This window comes from Panulirus ornatus, chromosome 51 (genome assembly GCF_036320965.1).
Source record: "Panulirus ornatus isolate Po-2019 chromosome 51, ASM3632096v1, whole genome shotgun sequence".
Taxonomy (NCBI): Eukaryota; Metazoa; Arthropoda; class Malacostraca; order Decapoda; family Palinuridae; genus Panulirus; species Panulirus ornatus.
In genome coordinates this window covers 2982120-3006985 of record NC_092274.1, presented here as the reverse complement: position 1 = coordinate 3006985, position 24866 = coordinate 2982120, and the positions used below count along the sequence as shown (strand labels likewise).

Genomic DNA, 24866 nt, shown 5'->3' with positions numbered 1-24866 from the left:
CTGGTGTGGTGTGGGAGGCAAGTTGTTAGAAGCAGTGAAAAGTTTTTATCGAGGATGTAAGGCATGTGTACGTGTAGGAAAAGAGGAAAGTGATTAGTTCTCAGTGAATGTAGGTTTGCGGCAGGGGTGTGTGATGTCTCCATGGTTGTTTAATTTGTTTATGGATGGGGTTGTTAGGGAGGTGAATGCAAGAGTTTTGGAAAGAGGGGCAAGTATGCAGTCTGTTGGGGATGAGAGAGCTTGGGAAGTGAGTCAGTTGTTGTTCGCTGATGATACAGCGCTGGTGGCTGATTCATGTGAGAAACTGCAGAAGCTGATGACTGAGTTTGGTAAAGTGTGTGAAAGAAGAAAGTTAAGAGTAAATGTGAATAAGAGCAAGGTTAATAGGAACAGTAGGGTTGAGGGTCAAGTCAATTGGGAGGTAAGTTTGAATGGAGAAAAACTGGAGGAAGTGAAGTGTTTTAGATATCTGGGAGTGGATCTGGCAGCGGATGGAACCATGGAAGCGGAAGTGAATCATAGGGTGGGGGAGGGGGCGAAAATCCTGGGAGCCGTGAAGAATGTGTGGAAATCGAGAACATTATCTCGGAAAGCAAAAATGGGTATGTTTGAAGGAATCGTGGTTCCAACAATGTTGTATGGTTGCGAGGCGTGGGCTATGGATAGAGTTGTGCGCAGGAGGGTGGATGTGCTGGAAATGAGATGTTTGAGGACAATATGTGGTGTGAGGTGGTTTGATCGAGTAAGTAATGTAAGAGGAAGAGAGATGTGTGGAAATAAAAAGAGCGTGGTTGAGAGAGCAGAAGAGGGTGTTTTGAAATGGTTTGGGCACATGGAGAGAATGAGTGAGGAAAGATTGACCAAGGGGATATATGTGTCGGAGGTGGAGGGAACGAGGAGAAGTGGGAAACCAAATTGGAGGTGGAAAGTTGGAGTGAAAAAGATTTTGAGTGATCGGGGCCTGAACATGCAGGAGGGTGAAAGGCGTGCAAGGAATAGAGTGAATTGGATCGATGTGGTATATCGGGGTCGACGTGCTGTCAGTGGATTGAATCAGGGCATGTGAAGCGTCTGGGGTAAACCATGGAAAGTTCTGTGGGGCCTGGATGTGGAAAGGGAGCTGTGGATTCGGGCATTATTACATGGCAGCTGGAGACTGAGTGTGAGCGAGTGGGGCCTTTGTTGTCTTTTCCTATCGCTACCTCGCACACATGAGGGGGGAGGGGGATGTTATTCCATGTGTGGCGAGGTGGCGATGGGAATAAATAAAGGCAGACAGTATGAATTATGTACATGTGTATATATGTATATGTCTGTGTGTGTATATATATGTGTACATTGAGATGTATAGGTATGTATATTTGCGTGTGTGGACGTGTATGTATATACATGTGTATGGGGGTGGGTTGGGCCATTTCTTTCGTCTGTTTCCTTGCGCTACCTCGCAAGCGCGGGAGACAGCGACAAAGCAAAATAGATAAATAATGAAAAATACACATAAGTAAAGAACAGTATTGAGGCGAAGCTAAGGGCGTATATGTAACAATCTCTGGTCTTCCATTGCCACGTCTGTGTTGAGAATTCTCACATGTGAACTAAATCTCATATGTAGCCTTCCCCACGTATGATATTTACCCGTATATATATGTATATATGTTGTACATAATTCAAGCGTACCAATAAAGGTGTGTGTGTGTGTGTGTGTGTGTGTGTGTGTGTGTGTGTGTATGTGTGTGTGTGTGTGTGTGTATGTGTGTGTGAGTTATTCAAAAAATAATTCCAGTTCATGTTATCAAGATGCAAATTCAGTCGGGTTTCTTTAGTCAACACTCACACAACACAGCGTCTTGGAAATTGCGAGTTGTGAAGCATTCCCCAGCGGGGGTAAAGGTGTCGTGTAGAATTTTTTTTTTAGATTTCCTTCATTTACGTTATTTGATGAGATCATAACCACTGTTGTGGCTTTTGGTGATATTTCCGGGCAAAGTATATTGTGTCTTGTTCATGTACTGGGCTCTGGAGTATAGTAAGAATGAAGCTTCGTTTATGAAACTCGAAGTATATATATATATATATATATATATATATATATATATATATATATATATATATATATATATATATATATATATATATCCCTGGGGATAGGGGAGAAAGAATACTTCCCACGTATTCTCTGCGTGTCGTAGAAGGCGACTAAAAGGGGAGGGAGCGGGGGGCTGGAAATCGTCCCCTCCCGTTTATAATTTTCCAAAAGAAGGAACGGACAGGTGGGCCAAGTGAGGATATTCCCTCTAAGGTTCACTTCTCTGTTCTTAACGCTACCTCGCTAACGCGGGATAAGGCGAATATGTATGAAAAAGAATATATATATATATATATATATATATATATATATATATATATATATATATATATATATATATATATATATATATATATAATGTCGAGAATTGTTTTGACCACTGAGTGGTTGTCACCCATACCAACCACAATTAAAGACTCAAATTTTCAGTTTCAGGTCACTCTGACGTTGTACTGACTTGCTTCAGTAAATTAGCCATTCTGTGTGCGAAGTTTACAAAACTGATGAAATATTTTTTTGATGGAAATTTACGATATTTCGTTCTCATATCAAGTAGTTAAGATTGGGGGAGGGAAACTCGCGGGAAAGATTTTCTTTTGTTTTACACCATTTGGAAGGTCTGTTTGTATTAGTCATGTAGACTCCTTTTAGGAGAAATCCATACGTATTTCTGAAGGAAACTAGGCTCTATTGTAACAGGATCCGAACCCTTTTGTAACGGGATCCGGCCACATTAGTCATCTTTCAGTGGGTTTTGATCCTTTTCCGTCTAAGGACATAGCGCCGAATCTATATAGTTGTTGATCATATAGAACTCTTTTCTGATTGATAAGTATATGATGTTTATAACCTTAGTACTTCGGACCTTTCTGATTGTTTTCTTGTAATACACAAAACTCAAGACTTGGGAAAGGGGAAGTCTGAGCCAGTAATATGCAGGCAGACGTACAGTACAGCTTCAAAACTCGTGTATTACTTCATATGATCGTTGCTCGGAAACAACCAGGACCCACAGACCTTTAAATGGTTTCTCCCGGCCACTTTACAAAATAATAATAATAATAATAATAATAATAATAATAATAATAATAATAATATTAATGATAATGATAAGAGCTAAACAGATCCCAGTACATAGAACATGGCTGGAGGCGCGAGCTATCAAGCACGACGCAACGCAAATATTCCTCTTTAGATTCCAATAATAATTATCTGGATAATAGAGGCGGGTCAAGCCGATGGCGGGAACACCGGGGCTTCGATCCCCTACTTCCAGGAAAGCCGTGAGACACTTGGGGCTGCCGCGATAATGGCTCCGTTTTGAGGCGCCCAGAGCAAGGTCTTCAACACCCCCTCACCTCCACCGACCACTGTGCCCTCCCAGCGACGACTGTAAGGTTTATAACAGCTATGCAAACGTTATGATTCTCTCCCTTACTAAACGCACGCGCCATAAGGTTCCGGCATTATGTCTCACAGTACCTTGAGCCAGGGGTTGATTCTCGACCTTAGTTGGGGGGACAAAGGCGGGTGTCTGGTGGCCCAGGTTGACACCATTACAATATGGCGGAAGGCTTTCTGGCGAGGCTGGTATTGCAACCATTAATCACAGGGTTAAGTGAATACCATTATATTCACGACGCTTAGGGTAACGTTATAACGGTAGCAAAAAAAGAAAAAAGATTTAAAATCTTCGCAGGCCAGGACGCGCTATTGTAGCAGTAATAGCCCAGTTTAGGAGTCATGATCGTATGTAATTTCTAGTATACTGATATGATTGGATGGATTTTGTTTTGAGAATAAAAATGACGTAATCGATCGGTTTACATGACACTGTAGTTGTATGTTAGTTATTAGATCACTTTAACACCACAGTAGCAACATCAAAAATGGCATTACATTCCACAATTTGAAGAGAACAGACTGTTTGTATCCCCACAGAAGTCTTCAATCACCCTTTTTTTAACCCATACAAAATCGAATCCAGCTCACATTCTCCAGTCACCTCGATCAAAAACATCACCCATTCTAGGCATTACATACAACACACACGACATTCACTCCTTACATCAATAACATCAGCAGAATGCTCCACACATGCTAAATGCCTTCAGAATAAATGGCACCAGATTTGGACAAAAAAATAGCCCTCAGCTTCCTCTACAAACAATTTATCTACTCCACTCTAAACTTTCTCTCACCTGCCTAGTCTTCCACCCTCTCAAAAGCAGAAAAAAAAGAAGCTGTAAACCCTACAAAATAGTGCACTTAAGACAATCACTGGCTGCCTAACAACTACACACACCCAACACCACTGAAAAAGATCCTTCCAGTAAAGACCTACTTCAATATGCTTGGCACCCAAATCTATGCAACAGCACCTGACCCCTCCCACGTGAACTATTTAACTGCTAACCCCAAGTGAAAATAAAAAGCTTACCCCAACCCCAACAATTATAACACTAACAGCACACATACACATTGAAATTACCCGACAAGCACTAAACAATTGACCTCCTAGCCCAGCCTTAAACTCCAACCCACTAGACATATATCCTTATGAAAGCACACTCTTCAGACAAAGACATGTCACACTATCCTACTTATTCTCTGAACATCATCCATTACTATAAACACTTTTTCAACATATCCCAAAAACCTTCATACCCACATGGCAACTACCATAAGGAAGACACTAAGCACTTTCTACTCAATTGCCCTGTGCTGTCCTCCCATACATGTGCATGACATTACTACACTTGAGGACCAGTGGTCCTGACTAGTGGGTGTGGCCAACTTCCGGAGTGTTGCAGGAGCCTATTAAAGATAGAGAAGACTGCTCGGACAGGAGGTAGGAAGTATAAGTAGTATAAGATTCTGACAGCTTGAGATCACATTGCAAGTAAAAATTCACTTTAGGTTAGACTGCATCATCATCATCATCTGACAAAAGGGGTAGTCTTGTTGAAGAACTTCTTTCTTCCAAAGAGTTCAACTCGTCCCTGCTTCTGAGTGTAGTGCAGCCTTGGGTTATGGGAACCCCTAGTAAAAGGATCTTGGGGTAATAGTATGACCCCTCATGCTCAAGATCCAGCAACCATAAGAAATCATATGGCCTGCACTTTTCCACAATAGATACAGACACTCACCATACTAATCCCTATGACCTATGGTCCTGCCTGGTGGATCTGGCTAGCTTCCTAAGTGCAGTAGGAATTCCATAAAAAAAGAAGGGACTTGCGGAACAGAAAGTACACAATGAGCATGATGTACGGATTCACTTGGTCATACTTTTTTTATAGATGCTCGCCATTTCCAGTCTTAACGAGATAGTATAAGAACAGATGACAGAGCCTGAGAGGAAAAAAAATCATTTGGCTCCTTGCACCATTCTTTCTTTTGAAAAGTAATACGGGAAGGGAGGATTTCCATCCACCTGCTCCCACCCCTCTTAATCGCCTTCTATGACATGCATGGAATATGTGGACAGTATTCTTTCTTCTGAATCCCTGGGGATAGGAGATTACTGTTGTTGAGAAGACTGTGGATAAATCAATATACAGAAAATTCAGGGAAAATTAAACTCTGTCCACTTCTTTAATGATGTAAGGCATCTTCTGAATATATAAATAAAAAAGGCAAAAAGAATTAGATTTACAACATAACACTCAATATCTGTAGATGTCCTATAAAAAACTGTGACAACTAATAATCATAACAGGATCATTCATGCTCAAGTCTCTTAAATGATAATATAAGAACAATCAGATAATCCTTTTAAGCAGATCAGCTAGAATTGCAAGTGTTAGGTTTTGTTTTCTTTTGCTGTGATGGAATAATTAAGCTAAAATTCATTCTAAGCATATGAAAACTGTTACTTGGCTGGAAAAAACTTGGATTATGCACAAGAATCTTTGATCATAGTCTGATCTTGTTAGGATTACCATAGGATTAACAACTTTATGGCTGCCACTGGGATGATGTAGACCTATTATTTATATATTTATTTTTAATTAATCACTGTCTCCCACGTTAACGAGGTAGCACAAGGAAACAGACGAAAGAATGGCCCAACCCACCCACATACACATGTATACACATAAATGCCCACACACGCACATATACATACATATACATTTCACTGTATACATATACATACACACATATACATCTATACACATGTACATATTCATACTTGTTGCCTTCATCTGTTCCCGTCGCCACTCTGCCACACATGGAGTAGCACACACACACACACACCCGCTTAAGATAGTGCTAGGAAAAGACAAAAAAGGCCACATTTGTTCACACTCAGTCGCTAGCTGTCACATGTAATGCACCGAAACCACAGCTCCCTTTCCACATCTAGGTCCCACAAAACTTTCCATGGTTTACCCCAGATGTTTCACATGCCCCTGTTATATGTTTATGAAATTGCTTAGCATTGACCCTTCAGCAATCGTACTTACCATAATTGCTAGCCAAAGCATAAATAATTTACTTATATAGTAGGAGTGACTGCCCTTTCAACTCTGTACCCATTACTAATCTCTGCTTAACATATTGCCTTGAACACAACACTGCTCCTAAAGCCTGCTAAAAGAAAGTTGTTGCACTGAACTTAAAATGTGATGAGCAACAGAAAATGGTGGCACTTCCAACTTCAATTCGGTAATAAATACTGGACAAGAAAACTGAGATGATCGGTCAGTTTTGGATTACATATCAAGTTACTTTAGTGGAATGGACATTAAAGATAACATGTAGATGGTGAATGGGTTTACCTTACAGAGCTGCAATTCCATACCTCGTGTCAGATAAGTTGTCTAGCTTAGTGGATACTCTGCTAGTGAAGTTTGGGTTTGCAATTTTTTCAATAGCTCTCTTTGAATTTAACTAAGTCCCCTGAAGTTTGTAAGATATATAAAATTACCTTAACATTTACATTAATGTTGTCTCAAGATCTATTGTGTAAGTGCTACTGATTCTTAGGATATTAAGGAAAAAGCACATCCCTTTATCATCACTGCATTACACATGACCAAAGAATGGATGTGAGCAAAAGGGGCCATGTTTTCATCCTTTCCTGATGCTACCTTGCCAATGTGGGAAATGGCAATCAAGATTAAAAAATAACCTTAGTACTAACGTAACCCAAATATCAAAGTGTTGACGCCAATAAGCTTAGGGAAATTGAATAACAACATTATCACACAATTTTATTTGTGTGCATGATAACCTTTTCATGTACATTTTCTTACACTTCTCTTCCGAACTTCAGAACAACACAAGAGAGACTGAGGACAATGCTAAAACTATAAAACTTTGTGACAGGCCTGAGAGACCATTACTATAACCTGTAGGACAGAGTAGACCATAATTACAATACTTCACCAAAACACTAAGATCCTTTTGTTACCTTGCAGTGGTAAATTGTACTTTACTTTTGACATGGAGCTGTGATACAAACAGAAATGTTACAGTATATCATCAGTACGGAAGAGTAAGGTGATAATCTTTACTAGAAGTGATGAATTGTACTTTAGCATTTACCTGCGCTGAAAGCAGTCCAGCACCTCTGATCAATCTTGAGAAATATGTGCCCGACACTGCCCAGTCATACATGAAAATACGACTTGCTCTTACTAGTGTACATAACCCTAGCTCCATAATATACAGCAGCTAGCATCATATATTACAACTGTTCAGGCAAACGGCAAAATATATACAGACTTTGTTACATTAACTTCCAAAACCCTCCTTGCCTCATGTACTGAACATGGATAATTTGATACAGATAGGTAGACAAGTCCTTGAGAATTACAACAACTAGCATCATGAATTCAATGATGGGAAATAAAACATGAGATGAAACGTGAAAATATGACGTGAAAATTGTGTATTTGATATTAACTTCCAAGCTTACTAAGGAATAGTATTCATGATTTTCAAGATAATGTCAGTCCCCATTAGTTTGTTAGTTAATAGCATCATACAACAGTACTTAAAAATACATGGTTTATTACCACTATTTACATTAATTTTCAGCTAGTTAATCATCACATGTAATTTCTCTTTATATCATGCCATGGCTACTTACAAATACTACCTTACCAACCTATATACCTTTCCAACTGGGTTTGTTTGAGCTAAAGGCTATGCAAATTAATATAAGAGCATTTGACAGCATGTATAAATTTGTGTGGATAATGAGAAAAAAATATATATCACAATGTTTTATGCACTCTAGTTTTTTAAATTTTCAACATTTATTCTACTTTGAAATTAACAATAACTAACAAGCTGAACCTATATGGTATCAGTGATTATTGAAAATCTACAGTGGTCAAGAATTAACTAATATATTTACAATAATATCTCCAGCAACTGCATAATTTTCTGAAAAATATATTTTGAGACTGCCTTTTCAGTAAACATCAAAAGTAAATCATATATATACATACAAAAATTTGTGTGAATGTCTGTATAGAAGGCTTTAATATGCATCCCACTGGTAGCAATGTAGGAAGGCTATAGAATCAAACAGGATATACAGTATAGCTACAGTGAAAAGATGGCAGTTCTTTATCCTTGCCTGTAATGAACAAATAAATACTATTCTAACTCAATCAGCCAGTCAGTCCTTTACAATAACATTGTAGAGGGTTTTTCTAGGTATTTCTTGAATGCTGCCAACCATTGAGCACCCACTGCTCCGTCCACTGTACGATGGTCACAACTCAAGGTGACAGACATTACATGAGCAGAACGGAATCTGAAAAAGAAAGCATATTCATACATGCCACAAAATGGTTATAAAAACGAATCACCCTTACTTATTCATTAACAGCTTTACTCTGTCAATTTGTAGGGTACAGCTGCAATTCGGAGTGCAAATTGAAGAGAGAAGTATATGTGTTGAAATCATTATAAAAGGCCAATGGATGGAACTCTTATCATGCACAAGCATGACAACTTACAAACAGATTAATCAAAGAATAATACAACTTTTTGATACAACAATAATAGATTCCTTGAAAATATATATTTATTCATATTCTATTATACTTGATTGCCATTTCCCTGCATCAGAAAACAGGCGAAGAATGACCCATCCACTTATATATACATAAAGGCCCACACATGCACGTATACATATATATCAACACATTCATGTACATAGATATATACACATGTACATATTCATGCTTGTCTTCATCTATCCTGGCACCACCCCACCCCACAGGGAACAGCATCACTACCCCCCACTTCAGTGAGGTAGTGCCTGGAAAACAGACAAAAAAGGCCACATTTGTTCACACGCAGTCTCTAGCTGTCATGTGTAATGCACCAAAACCACAGCTCCCTATCCATGTCCAAGCCCCACAGACCTTTCCATGGTTTACCCCAGACTTTTCATGTGCCCTGGTTCAGTAAATTGACAGCACGTCGACCCCAGTATACCACATCGTTCCAATTCACTCTATTCCTTGCATGCCTCTCACCCTCCTGTGTGTTCAGACCCCAATTGCTCCAAATCTTTTTCACTCCATCCTTCTGCCTCCAATTTGGTCTTCTGTTTCTCCTTGTTCCATCCACTTCTGACAAATATATCCTCTTTGTCAACCTTTCCTCACTCATTCTCTCCATATATCCAAACCCTTTCAACACACTCTTTTCTGTTCTCTCAACCACACTCTTTTTATTACCACACCTCTCTCTTATTCTTTCATTGCTTGATCAAACCACCTCACACCACATATCCCTGGGGATAGGGATAGGGGAGAAAAAATACTTCCCATATATTTCCCGCATGTTGTAGAAGGCAACTAAAGGGGGCAGGAGGGGGAGTATGGAAACCCTCCCCTTCTTGTATTTCAATTTTTAAAAGAGGAAACATTGAAAATATATATAAAGATGAAAAAGTCTCACCCTTGTTCAGACTCCTCATCAACAACAAGTCTCTTTTCTGTGGCTCCAACAGCCAGAATACAAGACTGTGGAGGATTGATGATGGCACTGAAGTTTTTCACACCAAACATACCCAGATTGGAGACTGAGAATGTGCCACCCTGAAAAGAGAGATAGAGAGCAATATGCTAATAATAATAATATGTGAATGAGGAGATGAGTTACTCTTGCGTAAACATTTTATCTGAATTGAAGTATTCATGGATAAATTCACTGGGTCATCTATAGTCCTCTTGGTGTGATGTTCTTTACAAATTCATAGTACAGAATAATTAAAATACACCTCTTGTGAAGTGCAGGTCAAACTGCACAGGCCTTTTTTTAATGGACTTTTTCAACTAATGTTCACAGTGGTAAGTTAATAGAGAGTACAGTACATAATTGCTTTTGCGAGGTGCTGCATCAGGAACAGAACAGCCTAATTTGCACATATCCACTTAATAGTTGTCGCGTATAATGCACAGAAACCAAAGCCCCTTGTCGACAATTATACTCCAAAGACCACTCCATTGTTTACTTTGATGCTGCATGTGCCCTGGCTAAGCCTAGCGTCACTTTTGGTAACAACTTGTGCAAAACACCTTTGGCGCTAAATAAGATGATGTTAACCAATTCAAAATACTGCATTTGCAAGATTATTTTTCAGTGTTACCACTGACCTTAAAAAACAGTAAACTTAATTCAGTCCCTAATATAATGCATCTTTTGAGCAAAAACAGAAACAGGCTTAATGTATCTGGTACAATATGGACTCGATATGAAATTGGTAATGATATACATTAAAACTCAAGCTCTTCGGTAAATTAATGGAATATAGGTTCTAACACCAACAATCATTTGAAAAAGAAAAACAAATTAAAATGCTGCTGATAGGAGTATATACAAAATTATATTACTCAGTGAATTTACTGTCTGTGACTTGTGGAAAATAATCTATAATATGTACCTGAAACTCGTGTGGTTGTAGCTTTCCTTCCCTGGCTTTTGCTGCAAGACCCTTGACATCCATAGCAATGGTAGCAAGACCCTTTTGCTCAGCTCTAAATACTATGGGGGTGATAAGACCACGGTCTGTGCTTACTGCCACACTCACATCTACATTATTGTAACTGTCAAGAGGAGAAAATTAGTAAAGCCATAAAATAATGCCATTGCCATAAAATATTGCTACTTGTCAACAAAGCATTTTAATGAAATCTAAAAGAAGTTATATTTGCAGTCTTAGTCAAGCTAAATTTGAATTGAGGTAATCTGAAATTGCATCTTGAGGTAAACAAAACCAAAATCTTGACATATACTAAACCTAAAATTTGACATATACTGAACATGAATTTTTATATAAAACTACATTCAAATCCTCGGGTAAACTTAGTTTATGTCACTAAAGTGTAAGCAGTGCACAGAAGATAACTTGCACCTTCTTAAAACAAAAATTGCAACGCTAGTAAGCTATAACTTGTGTGGAACATTACTGGTACAAAGTAATTTCATTTCAGTTCAAACACAATAGAAAATAAGTATGATATATAAACAGTTAATCCTTGATGTATATTTCTACAGCATCATTCCAAGTTTCATAACATCATGATCTCTCATTGATATCAATTCTATCACACTTTCATATACAGTAATGGCATGTGTTCTCATTGATAATGAATCTACTATGTTTATAGTTAATACGGATAGGTTTTTCCACAATGGATACTAATGGCACAACACATTTTAACTTGTGAAAATTCAAATCTTGCTTGTTAAAGAGAGTTAACATAAAAACTGGTGGTCACTCCAAAACACCAGTTCACATAGAGATATCTACAATAGTAACACGCAATACCAACAGATTTGAAGAAAATTCACACTTTTATAAATATCACTTTCCATTAATAATGATATCATTCATTGTTTGGTTTTTCAGTTAAAATACCTTTTAAAATGTCAGGGCAGTATAACATTAGATTCTTATTGTATTCCAGCCACAGGTCACCTTGCCAGGAATACCAAGTTTTTGTATTCTTAGTGTGCCATATAATTGGGATTTAATCAAATTGAAAACATTAAAATATGTAACATACTAGCATGTTATAAATGATTTACTTAGTGGAAATTTGCTTGATGCGAGACTTTTGGGAAATGAACGTTACATTCATTTCAATGCAAATAAAGAGATCTATAGTGAGAAAACCCACTTGAACAGGATATCAGTGTATTTAACACATGCAAACATTAAAATGATAGGTAAAATGAATGATAGGTAAAACGAACGATTATTATTAGTAGAGCCACATACATACTGCCTGATCACAGTGTCTAGCCATGAAGAGTTGGCTTCAGGCACCTTTTTGCATGCTAGTGCGGATGCCTTGATAATGAAGTCATTGAAGGATATTTTGATACCCTCTTTCTCGAGGAGTTTATTAAACTCTTGTCGTAGCTGTGCCACTTGGTCCATGCAGATGTCTATGCTAAGGTAGTAATGTGGGATACTCTGGTAAAAGAGAAGAAATGAGATGAGGGCATGTAAAGCATCTCTGAAACACAAACATGTCCAACCATTTAAACTGATATGGAAGAACACAATTAGACTTGCAAGCTGCTTAGTCCATAATTTGCATTTCACGTGAAAGGTACAGCACACCTACACATATTGGCCCCTAAGTACACTCCTCGTACATAAGTCTCATTCTGTCCTACTCCAACTATGTTCTCTTGCAGCCAGTTATAAGACACTTCTGAATACAGCTTCCAGTAACCATTTCTTCTCTACAAGATTATACCTCATTTTTAAAGATGTTCTTTCTCTTATCATGAAGTCTTTCTCTAATCCTGCATTACCCTTGAAATTCATAATCTTTTCTATTAGTCAAATTTTTTCAAGTCACATCCCATCAAAAAATTCCATCACCATGACTGAACATTCAATAAGCCTAAAAGTCACTTCAGATTTGACAACGGGCTATCTACAAAAACATAAGCCCTAGTCATAAATAAGGGTGACTAACCACAGTATCACAGAGTTGGATGCCTAAAATTTGACTTATTAGGAGCTGTATACTGCCATTCAGTATGAAAAACACTCCTTTTTATAGAAATTGTGCCTTTGATGGCTTTGCTTAGATGCCTGCATTTGGTTCTGATACAGCATAGGGATATGGATTAGGTGGAATGGCAATCTTAGTCCGTGCAAATTTGAATTTAAGTTACTAAATTTTTTCTTTCCTCAAAAGTGATTCTTTGTAATTATCAAAGAAGCTACTTGAAATACCTGCCTAGATTATGTGGCAATTTCTATGAGGCAAAAGGGATGTGATGGCCACAGAGAGTGTGATGAAATGTTTCAGTCACATATCTGAAAACATTTTTTTTGGTGTGACAAGTATAAGTTATTTCAAAAAATTTACAAACATATCCCTAGGGATAAAGGAGAAAGAATACTTCCTACGTATTCCCTGCGTGTTGTAGAAGGCAACTAAAAGGGAAGGGAGCAGGGGGGCTGGGAATCCTCCCCTCTCTTCTTTTAATTTTCCAAAAGAAGGAACATAGAAGGGGGCCAAGTGAGGATATTCCCTCAAAGGCTTAGTCCTCTCTTCTTAACGCTACCTTGCTAATGTGGGAAATGGCAAGTAGTATGAACATGATGAGAATGAAAGAGGAAAGAATAATGAACAGGATACATATCAGAAATTGAGGGAACAAGAAGAATAGAGACCAAATTGGAGATGGAAGGATGGAGTGAAAAAGATTTTCAGAAATTGGGCCTGGACATGCAGGAGAGTAAAAGGTGTGCACAGGATAGAGTATATTAGAACGATGTATAATGGGGTCATGGTGCTGCCGACAGACTGAACCAGAGTATATGATATGTCTGGGATAAACCATGGAAGGGTCTGTGGGGCCTGGTTGTGGATAGGGGATGTGGTTTTGTTGTATTATACATGACAACTAGAGAATGGATGTAAATGAATGGGATCTTTCTTTGTCTGTTCCTAGCGCTATCCTGCTGATGCGGGAAACTGCGATTATGAAAAAAAAACAAAAATGAGAAAGCACTAATAAAGAAATAGACAAAGATTAAGAAAGGCTAATGAGTAAAATGGAAACTGGGGACAAATGTTGAATACTGTGAAGTTTGAAAATGTATGAGGACTTGTCAGGTGGTCTCCAGACTAAACAGAAAAAGGGTATGGGAAAGATTTTACCATTAGCATATTTTTCAGTGATAATACCAAACCTATATACAATATCTGAAATGGGTAAACTAATTATAAAACTGCTTGATCTATTCAAATCCTATGTAACCATTACTTTTATTGTATCTTTTGGAGAGGGTATACATCGTAAATAAAAAAGCGTGACATGTAATTACCACCTTAAAATGTCATTAAAACTTCATCTTACCTGCTTTGACAAGCAAAGCCTCTTAGCTATAACGTTTCTTATGTTGGAGATTGGTACATCTGTATATGTGGCACCTGGAATTGGTGCGGCTGCAGCAGGTGCAGCAACCTGAAGCAAAAGCAGAAAATTAAGCAAGGGAATATCTTCTTCTTTTCCTTATAAACAATAATAATCTTTTATACAAAGTAAGGTGTTTTCATTGAATGCTTTATATTACATCTGCTTTTATCATGAAGTTTTATTTCTAAATCAAATATTTTGCACATCACCATGACTGAAATGAGATGTGCCAAGGAGGTGCATAGTGACACTGGACAAGTACGTTCTTAAAAAAGTTTGATGGTCAAAATTAGTTTAGAATTTTACAATACTTTTTTCTTAAAATATTGTGCCAACCAAATATGTACTCAAAATATTAATAAAGACAGGAATAACAGGTATCTATCAAACAGAGGTTATCTTCTGAAATAACATTTACTAAGAACTCATCAATCATGAACAGTTTATATATATTTGTTGCCCATATTAATCAGGACCTGATTCCATGTCTTCAATATAACCAGTCAGAGTTAAGATGGATATAGTAGGTTGGTAACTGATCATGGTGTGTGGATATACAGTCCAAGAAAAGTTTAAAAATTCAAAATTAATTTTCTCATTTACCAGAGAAACAAACAGATATGCCTATTTACATAATATACCCATCTAAATATCGGGAGGAATCAATATATCTGATCTGTGATTCATTAAATTTTTCATTATCATCCAAAAGGCCTAAGAATCATGTCTTTCACTCAAAGATCAGAATGTGGACCAGGTGCATATTGGCCTCCTGTAGTCACAAAAGCTACAGAAGTGAAATTCTTAGTTATGAATTTTTTTTTCAAAAGCAGAGATAATGAAATTTTCTATCTGCTGATACCAAAGGCTCTTATTCTTCTTAAAAGTTCTAAATAATTTTTGAACCGGGAAAAAGGTATATACCTCTGGCCCAGCAGCAACTTGAGAAGCAAACTTTTCAACATCGGAGCCTCTAAGCCAATCGTCAGCACTGTGACCAATGCCGGACACTTGGGCAACTGCCTATATAAGACAGGGAACATATTAGTTAGTTAAAAAAAGAGGTATGGTATGAATGTAGGTCATAGCCAGACTTTGACTAAAATATAATATTCAAATCTATGCCTAAAAACTAATATCTATATCAATATAATGAAAGCACTTCCATTTACCCTTCTTGTTTTTCACTGTAATTGTTAGTATGTTATCCTGTTAGATTCTCATCTCTGAAACATGATTAGACTTCGGTTATTACTGACAATAAAAAGATTAGTTGTATTGTTTCCAAAGGTTTCTTGAAAGCATTCAAGACTCATTTGAGCATTAATTTGTGTGTATGAATTGATTAATGGTGTTAGCTTTAGAGGGAAGATGGTACTAAACCTACCCAGCACTGTTTGCAGTATTAATGAAGAAAAGTCAAAAAGACACGAGGCTAAAATCTACACAAACAAATTTCTTACCGAGAGATTAATGTTCTGCTCGCTGGATAACTTCTTGGCATAGGGGGACGCGTACACAAAACTGCTTGGAGCAGGAGCAGCAGCAGGTGCTGCAGCTGGAGCAGGGGGTGGTGGTGGAGTTGGTGGGGCTGCAGCCACAGGAGGTGGGGGAGGGGGTGGCGGTGTAGCTGGAGCTGGAGCTGGAGCTGGTGCAGCTTCTACAGTATCTTCTTCAGTGGGTTGATAGTTCTTGAATGCCTCCACATCCTTCTCGTCACTCACAATGATGCATAGAAGCTGTGATAGTAATAAGCATAAATTTTGTTCTAGGATGACCAAACTACATCTGTGCTTGTAGCCTAATTTCCAATTATCACTCCCCCCCCCCAAAAAAAAGTGTACAACATATAGCATAGCAAAACATTTTACCAATTTCTATCTATCATTCATGGCATATCATGTTACAAGGAGTCTCAAAAATTGTAAAATGTGACATAATATAAAAAATAAATGTGTGTGTGTGATGTGACTAAGCATGCTGCTAGTCATTGCAGCCTGGGTGTCCGAAGAAACTTCAATTAAGCAGGGAAAAGTCAACCAATGTACCATCCAGATGGCTCAAGTCTAAATATCTGCCCAGCACAATATGGGGTTTGTTTGCATGATTTTTTTCCTTTTTAACCTCTCTTGATCTTTCCTATTGAATGATGACTGAAACATTTGGCAAAATATTTTGATAAACTTCTGTCCTAGGACCTCTGTAAACTTCCATGGCTTACAGAAATGGTCATTATCATTTGGAAGTGCAGTTTCTTTCATTGGTTTTATAATTGCCATTACTTGCAAGTCAGCACAAGCATTCATTTTGAAACACTGTACTTATCGGTTTTCCGTTATAAATTTGTTTGCTTTGAGCAGTCAAAATTATACGATCTGGTTTTAACACATAAATTCCAATATAAATGGAACAATTCAGAGTTTAATGTCAAGTCAGAACAAAGTAAGCACCCCATTTCAAAATTTGCACCATGTATCTTGTGTGGCACAAAGGAAATAATGCAACTGCTGCAGAAAGCTTCTCTTTGAGTAGGAGTATTTTCACCATTATCGTAAAATCTGAATAGTTAACAGGATCACACTTTCATAAGTTAAAAGACTGGCTAGATTAAACTCATTATGTCTGTTAAAGCTGGCTGTCATGCAGCCCATTTGGTTGTCAACTTACATTATCAAACTCTGATTCACTTAAAGTACTTATTTCTCTAAAGAAATCAATTCAGAAATAAGATTGTGATAGACTGTCATGCCGCTGTTCATAGACTGCTCTTTACCAACACGGCATATGAAAAGTAGTGTTGGGAATTTAGTAGAACAGAGTTCTTGGTATTGCAGGCCAAAATACTAATGTGATACCTTAAGCTAGGGCCATGATGATATATATATCTATAACTATCTGTAACAAAAACTCAGATTTCATTTTGCCTACATGTTTACTTTATAAATCAAAAAGATTTACACAGTGAAATACAATGCATAAGGAATTTGCACTGATGTATCCTGCACCAACTTGTAATGGTAAATCAGGGCAAGGTGTTAATGGTTTCTCCCGTAACCATCATAATTTTGGATCATATGAACACAGTCCTTCAGATATAATCTATATTCATAACTACAAAGCAGCATCAAGTAAGAGCAAGTACTTCTTTCAAAGTTAGTGAAGCAGAGAGGGGTAACCCCATGATTTATAATTTCACTCTTTTGCCATAAAAATATCCTTAGGAGATATAGAAACCCACTTTCCCAAGAGGAATATCCTTTTCTCCTGCTGGAACAATAATTTTGGCCAGGTAGCCCTCCTCAGGAGTCTCCATCCCCATGGTCGCCTTGTCTGTCTCAATCTCGGCCAACAGGTCTCCTTCATTTAGGACATCACCTGCAAGAACAAAATTTCATCCATTTCTCCTTGTCTTACTAGCAGATGAAGGTAAGAAGCAACTCTAAAGAACAAAAGGCTATTTATCTACTATATTAGTCCATTAGTGATCACACAGATTCACGTGAATCCAAATGCATAGCAGACTCTTGTACAACAAATGTATATAACAAACTGTACCATGCTTTTGAATGAAACAGTGGAAGATGCTGAAACAAGACACTAGTTATGTAAAAAATGAGAAGCTTAAACTGAATATTAGCAAAGGTAAAGTTATGTTTAAATGGAATATTTGCAAAGGGAAACTTATATTTGAGAAAGAATTTATGACTCATTGGTAGGAGTGTGGAAAAAGATTCAGTCAAACAATAGTGAATGTTTCACAAACATTGGTGAAACAGAAGTGATAAAGAGAAACAAGAGATAGATCCAATATTAAGTAAAAGTGTCACAAGTGAGTTTAAAGGCACAGCAAAGCCTCTTACATGGAAGAAATCAGTCTATGTACATGAAGAAGAAGCAGCACGAAACACCCTACTAAACTGTGAGATGATGCACTAAACATACTTAAAAAGCTGTATTCCACTAGTGCAAAGATATCAATAACCAATTCCTTTGGGTAAATATCTCAAATGGACAATGGAAACTGAAGGAAGATAGTTAAAGAGTTGAGATAAATGAGAAACCAATGATTACAACTGACTTATTACAATATCTAACCAATACTTGGACAGCAGTATGGATATGGCTAACAATGTGAATCATTTCATGAAGCAAGGAACCTGAAGAGAAATTTCTGTTACTAGCATTTCCATCATTCTCCTAAGGTAGTACTTCTACTCATGATGATGGCTAATGCATTTGCTCAGTGTTTGTGGTGACACTGTTAATGACGAACTGTATGATAAATCACACCTTCTTTCTTTTCCCAAGATATAATTGTTCCCATCTCCATCGTTGGGGAGAGAGCAGGGAGTTTGACCTTGATGTGCTCAGGAAGGTCAGCACCTGCTGCATAGCCACGGGTGAGGTAGGACACTATCACAGTTGGCTTGGGCACCTGCACAATATGTGCTTCCAGAATTCTTGCTCCCCTGTAAGAAGAAAAACAATTATATTTATGTCAGCACAATAATACTCCTCCACCTACCCCAAAATGACCATCCAACGAGCTTCAGCAAAGTTTTTTTTCAGGTACGTAATATTTTAGCACTTTGTATGACCATGAATACAGACACATTATACGATTCAAAAGTTCTATTGAGGATTGACTCGTAAGTGCAGAAGGATTGATCAAAATATAGTATAATTTAGGAAAAATAAATGACAAGGAAAATTGTATGCGAGAACAAATAAGGTTGGGATTCATTAATCTACTTACCAACAAACCAGAGCTGATTATTACAGACCAGTACTGTTGGTGACATTTTCCTTTATATGTTTCCTTTAGAAGAAAAATATGTACAAATAAAATTTTTAACTCCACTGAAATCTTATGGGTAATGTTAAAAAACTTCGCAAATGGCTAATAAACATTTCTGAAAGGATTATGTGTTGGAGAATGCAGCATTTGTTTTGTGAAAGCTGTCATTTTAAAAAACATCTTTTACTTTACTAGTTATTACAATCTAAACATTCCAGTAAATAGCTGTGCTTTTCCTTGGGTAGATAAATCCTAAACAGGTTAGTCTTGGTAATCATTGTTTAATATGGACTTATTCAAGTTGGATTCGCATGAGTTTCATTTCTTTTTTGAGGAAATGCAATACTCTTTACATGTAAGCCTTTGCAAAAATGTGGTAATACATTATTCTATCTGCAGAAAAAGAGCTACTGATACTATTACATCATGAGAAAAACATCAGTTATCACTTCATTCTAAAATACTGCATCGTATAAGACCACCTCTTCAAAACGATTATATCCACACACAAGGATGCAAATGCAATGAAAATGGTATCACGTGATAGGCTGCAATATTTTTTCCAAGCATGTGAAATTTGTAATTGCATTCTCCCCAACAAAAAGTTAGGTTATGTTTTCGAAATGTTGTACAATCAAATACACAACATGCGAAAGCACCATCACATGACAATCTCATGGCATTAAGATAAATAAAAACATCTGTATGGTGTGGTTATGATTCAAAAGCATCAATGAACAAAAAACCAATTATCAATTACCATGGAACTCTTAATATGGCTACTTTCAAGGAAGTCAAAATCATTCTTTTTGTGAGATAAATTTATATATATTCACAATTATGGCAATTTCAATAGATGTATAAAAATCATCACAGCAACACAGTTTTTTCTCAAAATTTTGAGCGATTCTGAAATTCAACGGCATCGCTTCTATCGCCAAGACGAGGAATGATTTCGTCTTGCATTGTACTGTGTCGAGAGTACAACAGGACTGGGGAAGGGTTGATATAATGAGTTTCTTTATCATCATATGATGCTAAATAAGAAAACTGAGGAAAGGCCATGGAAATTTAGAAAAATTGAGGGTTCCTTACATCAAAAGTGGGTGAAACTCCCTTCCAAAAATCCACCAAACTTACAAAATGAATCTAACTGCTAAGATTGATCTTTTTTCTAAATATTATCTAAAAAAAACATTTACATATGAGGAGTCCCATGTGCTTACATCCAGATTTTCACCATAGCATGGCATTCATGTTCCAGCAAATGAATGAATGGAATACACTTGGGTTATGTGACTGATATGGAGGTTGAGACAGGTGAATAATATTGAAATAAATCAAGATATGGGGACACCATGAGGGTTCTACTCCTTCCCTGCAAAATAATAACATGTGAAAATAAGTATTTCCATGAAGATGCGATTGGTTTGTGCCCTGCCCATATGTGGTGGCCTACAATTCCATAATTGGATAGTTTTGCTGTTATCGTTTTCCCCAACTGCACTTCGGTCTTAGATACATGAGGAAGACTGAACTGTGGTCTTAAATAAATGAGGAAGGAATGATATATGGGCAAGGCATAGGCTGCAGCATGTGGGTGAAAGTGAAGGGAAAAAGGATTGGTTTCCACAGTGATAGAAAGTTATCATAGTCGTCAATTAAAGTGATCATCTTCATACAATGTGTCTATTGTATTTTATACAGGATGTATGAGGTGGAATTCATATACAAAAAAAAAGGGGGCAGGTTGCCTGCCACCACCACAGGTCTTGCCAGCCACCTATTACGTAGGTGGTATGATAGATGGGGTCATGTCCCGAGGTAATGAGGTCAGAGGTCAGGTCATAATGCCATTTTTTACCCAGAAATATATATATAGAGGATCAGCTGACTGAGCCGGCAGCAAGTGTGTTATGACAAAATGACTCGTATATACTCACCTCATTTTCCTAGCTGCTGGAGCCATGACCACAGAGAAACTCCTGTGACCTGCCTTTTTGACGACATTCTTTGGGGTGAGCTTAGGCACTGTGACCCTCAGGGCTGCTGTGGTTCGCAGCATCTTTTAGTTAAATTAGAATCTAGTGTTCAGGTCTGAGCCTCTGCAGACGACAGCTGGTGATGGCGGGGCGGCAGTGACGTCATCCTGCCAACAGATGGCATTACTGCCTCCACCACTGCAGGGTTGCTATGACAACTATGCCGCTCAAGTTATTAAGTCTACGCCATTACTATCTCCATTAATTATACGTCTTAAGTCTCCCAGTAGTTGTATTACAGTAGGTGGAGACATAACTAGGACATGATGGTTGCCATGTGTTTCTGGTAAGGGAACTTATTGGGAATTGTCTTCAGATAAAATTAGGTCATTATGAGGTTTTGTCTCACTCTCATATCTTTTCTTGTCCTCTAAACTATATGTTTATTTCACTCAGATTAAGTTGGGTTTGGTTAGGTTTGCTGGGAAGTTCATATTTGGCCATGAATGTCTAATATAGCTACCCCTAGTGACTGAGGAAGGGCGACATGTTCCTTTTAATCTGAGTCTGCCATTTAACTTCCCTAATTTACATATTTGTCAAGAAAACAACTGGATTAGGACTACCAATGTCTGATCTGTGATATTCAGAGATTGTAACTATGGCCTTGTCATTCGCACACAAGCCTGAAGTTTGATAATATTTAAGTATTAAGATTACATAAGAGCTTAGGTCTGGACCATGGCCTGTAGCCAGTCTGATTTTGTTCCAATGACCATTTTGAGTCGATAGTACAGAACTCCCTTCACTATTAATGTATATTTTGTTAACTACCAGTGACCACAAGTATCCTACTTATTTCTCATTCTATTTTATGAGGTTTTTTGCTCTTTCCATGTTTGTTATTGAAGTAAATTCAGCTGGTGTACTTCAAGAGGAGGATAAAACTCATCCTTTAGTAATACATCTATTTACGTGCATTGCCCTTTTAAACGTACAACCTTCAAATATGGGCTTTTAACTGTACACTGTCTACACCCACAGTTTATATTGTCTTTAGATTTACGTCTTTAAACGCGTCTAATAAAAGAACGCGCCATTAAAAGCGCGTTCTTTAAATCTGGAGTGTTGACATTTTTGAAGTAAATCCAAAGACAACCTCATCTGATTTTCGAAACTCAGTGTATTTGTTGTAGACAACCTCATCTGATTTTCGAAACTCAGTGTATTTGTTGTTTAAAGTGAAAGGAAATAATGTAGATCATTTTAATAGATTTCATTGTGTCGCAAATTGTATAGTTAGGACGCAGAGAATAGACATTTCTTTTTCAGAAATCAACGTTGCTTGTTATTTCTTACCGTTAAGTAATTCATGGGTTAATAGTGTCAATGATATGTGTGTATTGCACTCAGAGGCAGTTGTGGTGTGGAAGATGTGTGTTTATTGAATTGAGAAAGAGTTGTGACAGTTGACAGGTTCCTCCCTTGACCCCTGGTATGTCACATGTTGTCACAGCGTGACAGAACGTGACAGGTTGACATAGGGGGAAGTGATGCGTGTGGGATGGGGGGGGGCTGGGCATGACAACCCCCGATATAGACCAACAAATAAACATCTTACCACTGCTATATCATGACAGAAGGTACACATATCATGACATGACACGAGATAAAGGAAGTTGTGTCAAGTTACACCGGTGTATTATGTTTTATAAGATATAAAAAAAGGGTTTGTTTGTCATAACGCGTTATGGGGACAGATAGAAGCCCCGCCCCTTACCTTGCGTGGCCAGATTTTTCTCAACATGAAATGACCTGTAGTGCATCATACTTCATTAATAATGCAGTTTAATTAAGTATTAACCTCACCTACGACTCTTTGCTGATGCATTTCACAAAGTTACACCTGCTGGTCGTGGATTAGCTTTGATTGACACACGTAATCATTGCCAATTAAAGGAATTGAAGGTATTTGTTCAGTAATTAGAGTTGTGTTGTGTATGTAAACACTTAGGTGAGGTTATATCCTCAGTGCCTCCTCCACCCCGGGGGAGTACAGAGGCACAGAGGCTGCATCTCTTTTTATCTAATTCAGAACACGTATTTTTCATTTATATTTCGCTACCGACACTTTATGGACCATTCCATGACTATAGACAACCCATTAATGACTTAGAACTCCGTAGATAAAGCCTCTGAAACGTTCAATCGCGAGTTTTTTTGATTATTAAAAGTGAGCATTGACATCATGGACATCGGATCGGTGGCAGACATTTTTTTTTATGTGTTTCTAGTGAGATAATGTGTTTGTGAACGTGGATCATTATTTAGAGAACAATTACTTTAACTTTGGATACTCCGGACCGGTATTTAATTAGGTAAGTGGTATCATAATACTGTACGAGCTTATTGGACATTAATTTCGCACAATTTTTTTTTGGCCAAGATGTGGTCATTATTGAGTAAGTGCCGGACGACCAATTTAGTCTAATATAACCACCCCGAACGACCCTCATCAAGGTCATCTAATGACCTGATAATTAGGAACGGCCTGTCATGTCACCATAAGGAAAAAAAAGTGATTTAAAAGAAGTCTATTGGTTCGCCGCCACTTACGCCATAATGACCCATGATGTTCCAATTGCTAATTGGTGATTTCATGTGTTGTTAGGTCGTGATGTTGCTTCACCTAGTTACAGATAATTGGCTGAGTGTTCATTGATCATGATGTTCACCAATTGTAGTCAGGGTTGTAACTGTTTGACCATAATGTTTCACATGATTACAGGTAATGAGTTTTGATTGATCATGATGTTAATTGATCATGATGTTAATTGATCATGATGTTCACCAGTTGTAGTTAGGGTTGTAACTGTTTGACTATGATGTTTAAATGATTACAGGTAATGAGTGTTAATTGATCATGATGTTAATTGATCATGATGTTAATTGATCATGATGTTCACTGATTTTAGATAGTTTTTTAGAGTGTTTAGCCAAGATGTTTCATGTGATCACATGTTATATGTTGGGTTGTTTGGCTATGATTATGTACTGGTTATATATGATTTGCTGTGTGGGTTTTTTTTTGGCCATAATGTATTTCTAATTTAAGGTAAGTATAGTGTTTGGCCATGTTGTTTCTCCCTATTTATTAATAATGTATGACCATGATGTTGTAGTTGATTGTAGGTTGTATATGCAGTATTTGACCATGAGGTTATGTTAATTAGTGAAGTCCAATGTTAGGTCTTAATTTTGAACTGTGTTTTGGAAATAGTCGTGTGCGTTTTGGTTAGACATTTATTTATCCTGATAAATGATCGTATTTCCGAGTTATTTAGGATCACAGATAATTCGAGTGTTGTTAAATGATGCTAGACATGATTACAGTCAATACGTGGGATGTTGCTTACCCATGATGTTTTACTAATTGTAATTAATACGTGGAATATTGTGTGTCGCACTTCATGTTTCAACTTATTACAGATGGTATGTTGAATATTGTTTGACCTCGTTAATACACTAGTTATAGTGATATGTTGAGTGCGATCAGAAGAATAAAGGAAAATAT

The 24866-nt window shown here is 37.5% G+C and overlaps 1 protein-coding gene and 1 long non-coding RNA gene across 3 annotated transcripts in view; one reads left to right on the top strand and one right to left on the bottom strand.

The window, feature by feature from the left end:
* Window positions 1-7292: 7292 nt before the first annotated feature.
* Window positions 7293-21462, bottom strand: muc (dihydrolipoamide S-acetyltransferase muc). Of its 2 annotated transcripts, XM_071691801.1 has the most exons (10): window positions 21254-21462; window positions 18803-18981; window positions 17751-17887; window positions 15976-16251; window positions 15437-15535; window positions 14453-14560; window positions 12349-12542; window positions 11004-11166; window positions 10019-10158; window positions 7293-8861 (listed from the first exon to the last, which is right to left on the bottom strand). In XM_071691801.1, the coding sequence occupies exons 1-10, from the start codon at window positions 21373-21375 to the stop codon at window positions 8732-8734; spliced, it is 1548 nt and encodes a 515-aa protein (XP_071547902.1). In that variant the 5' UTR covers window positions 21376-21462; the 3' UTR covers window positions 7293-8731. The 2 variants fall into 2 exon arrangements, with proteins under 2 accessions (XP_071547902.1, XP_071547903.1); XM_071691802.1 differs by lacking the exon at window positions 15437-15535.
* A 1884-nt stretch (window positions 21463-23346) lies between these two features.
* The window catches only part of LOC139764826 (uncharacterized), a 735103-nt gene continuing 733583 nt past the window's right edge, over window positions 23347-24866 (top strand). Inside the window, exon 1 of the long non-coding RNA XR_011716481.1 lies at window positions 23347-23670. This is a non-coding gene — a long non-coding RNA (uncharacterized lncRNA). The remainder of the gene's footprint in view (window positions 23671-24866) is intronic.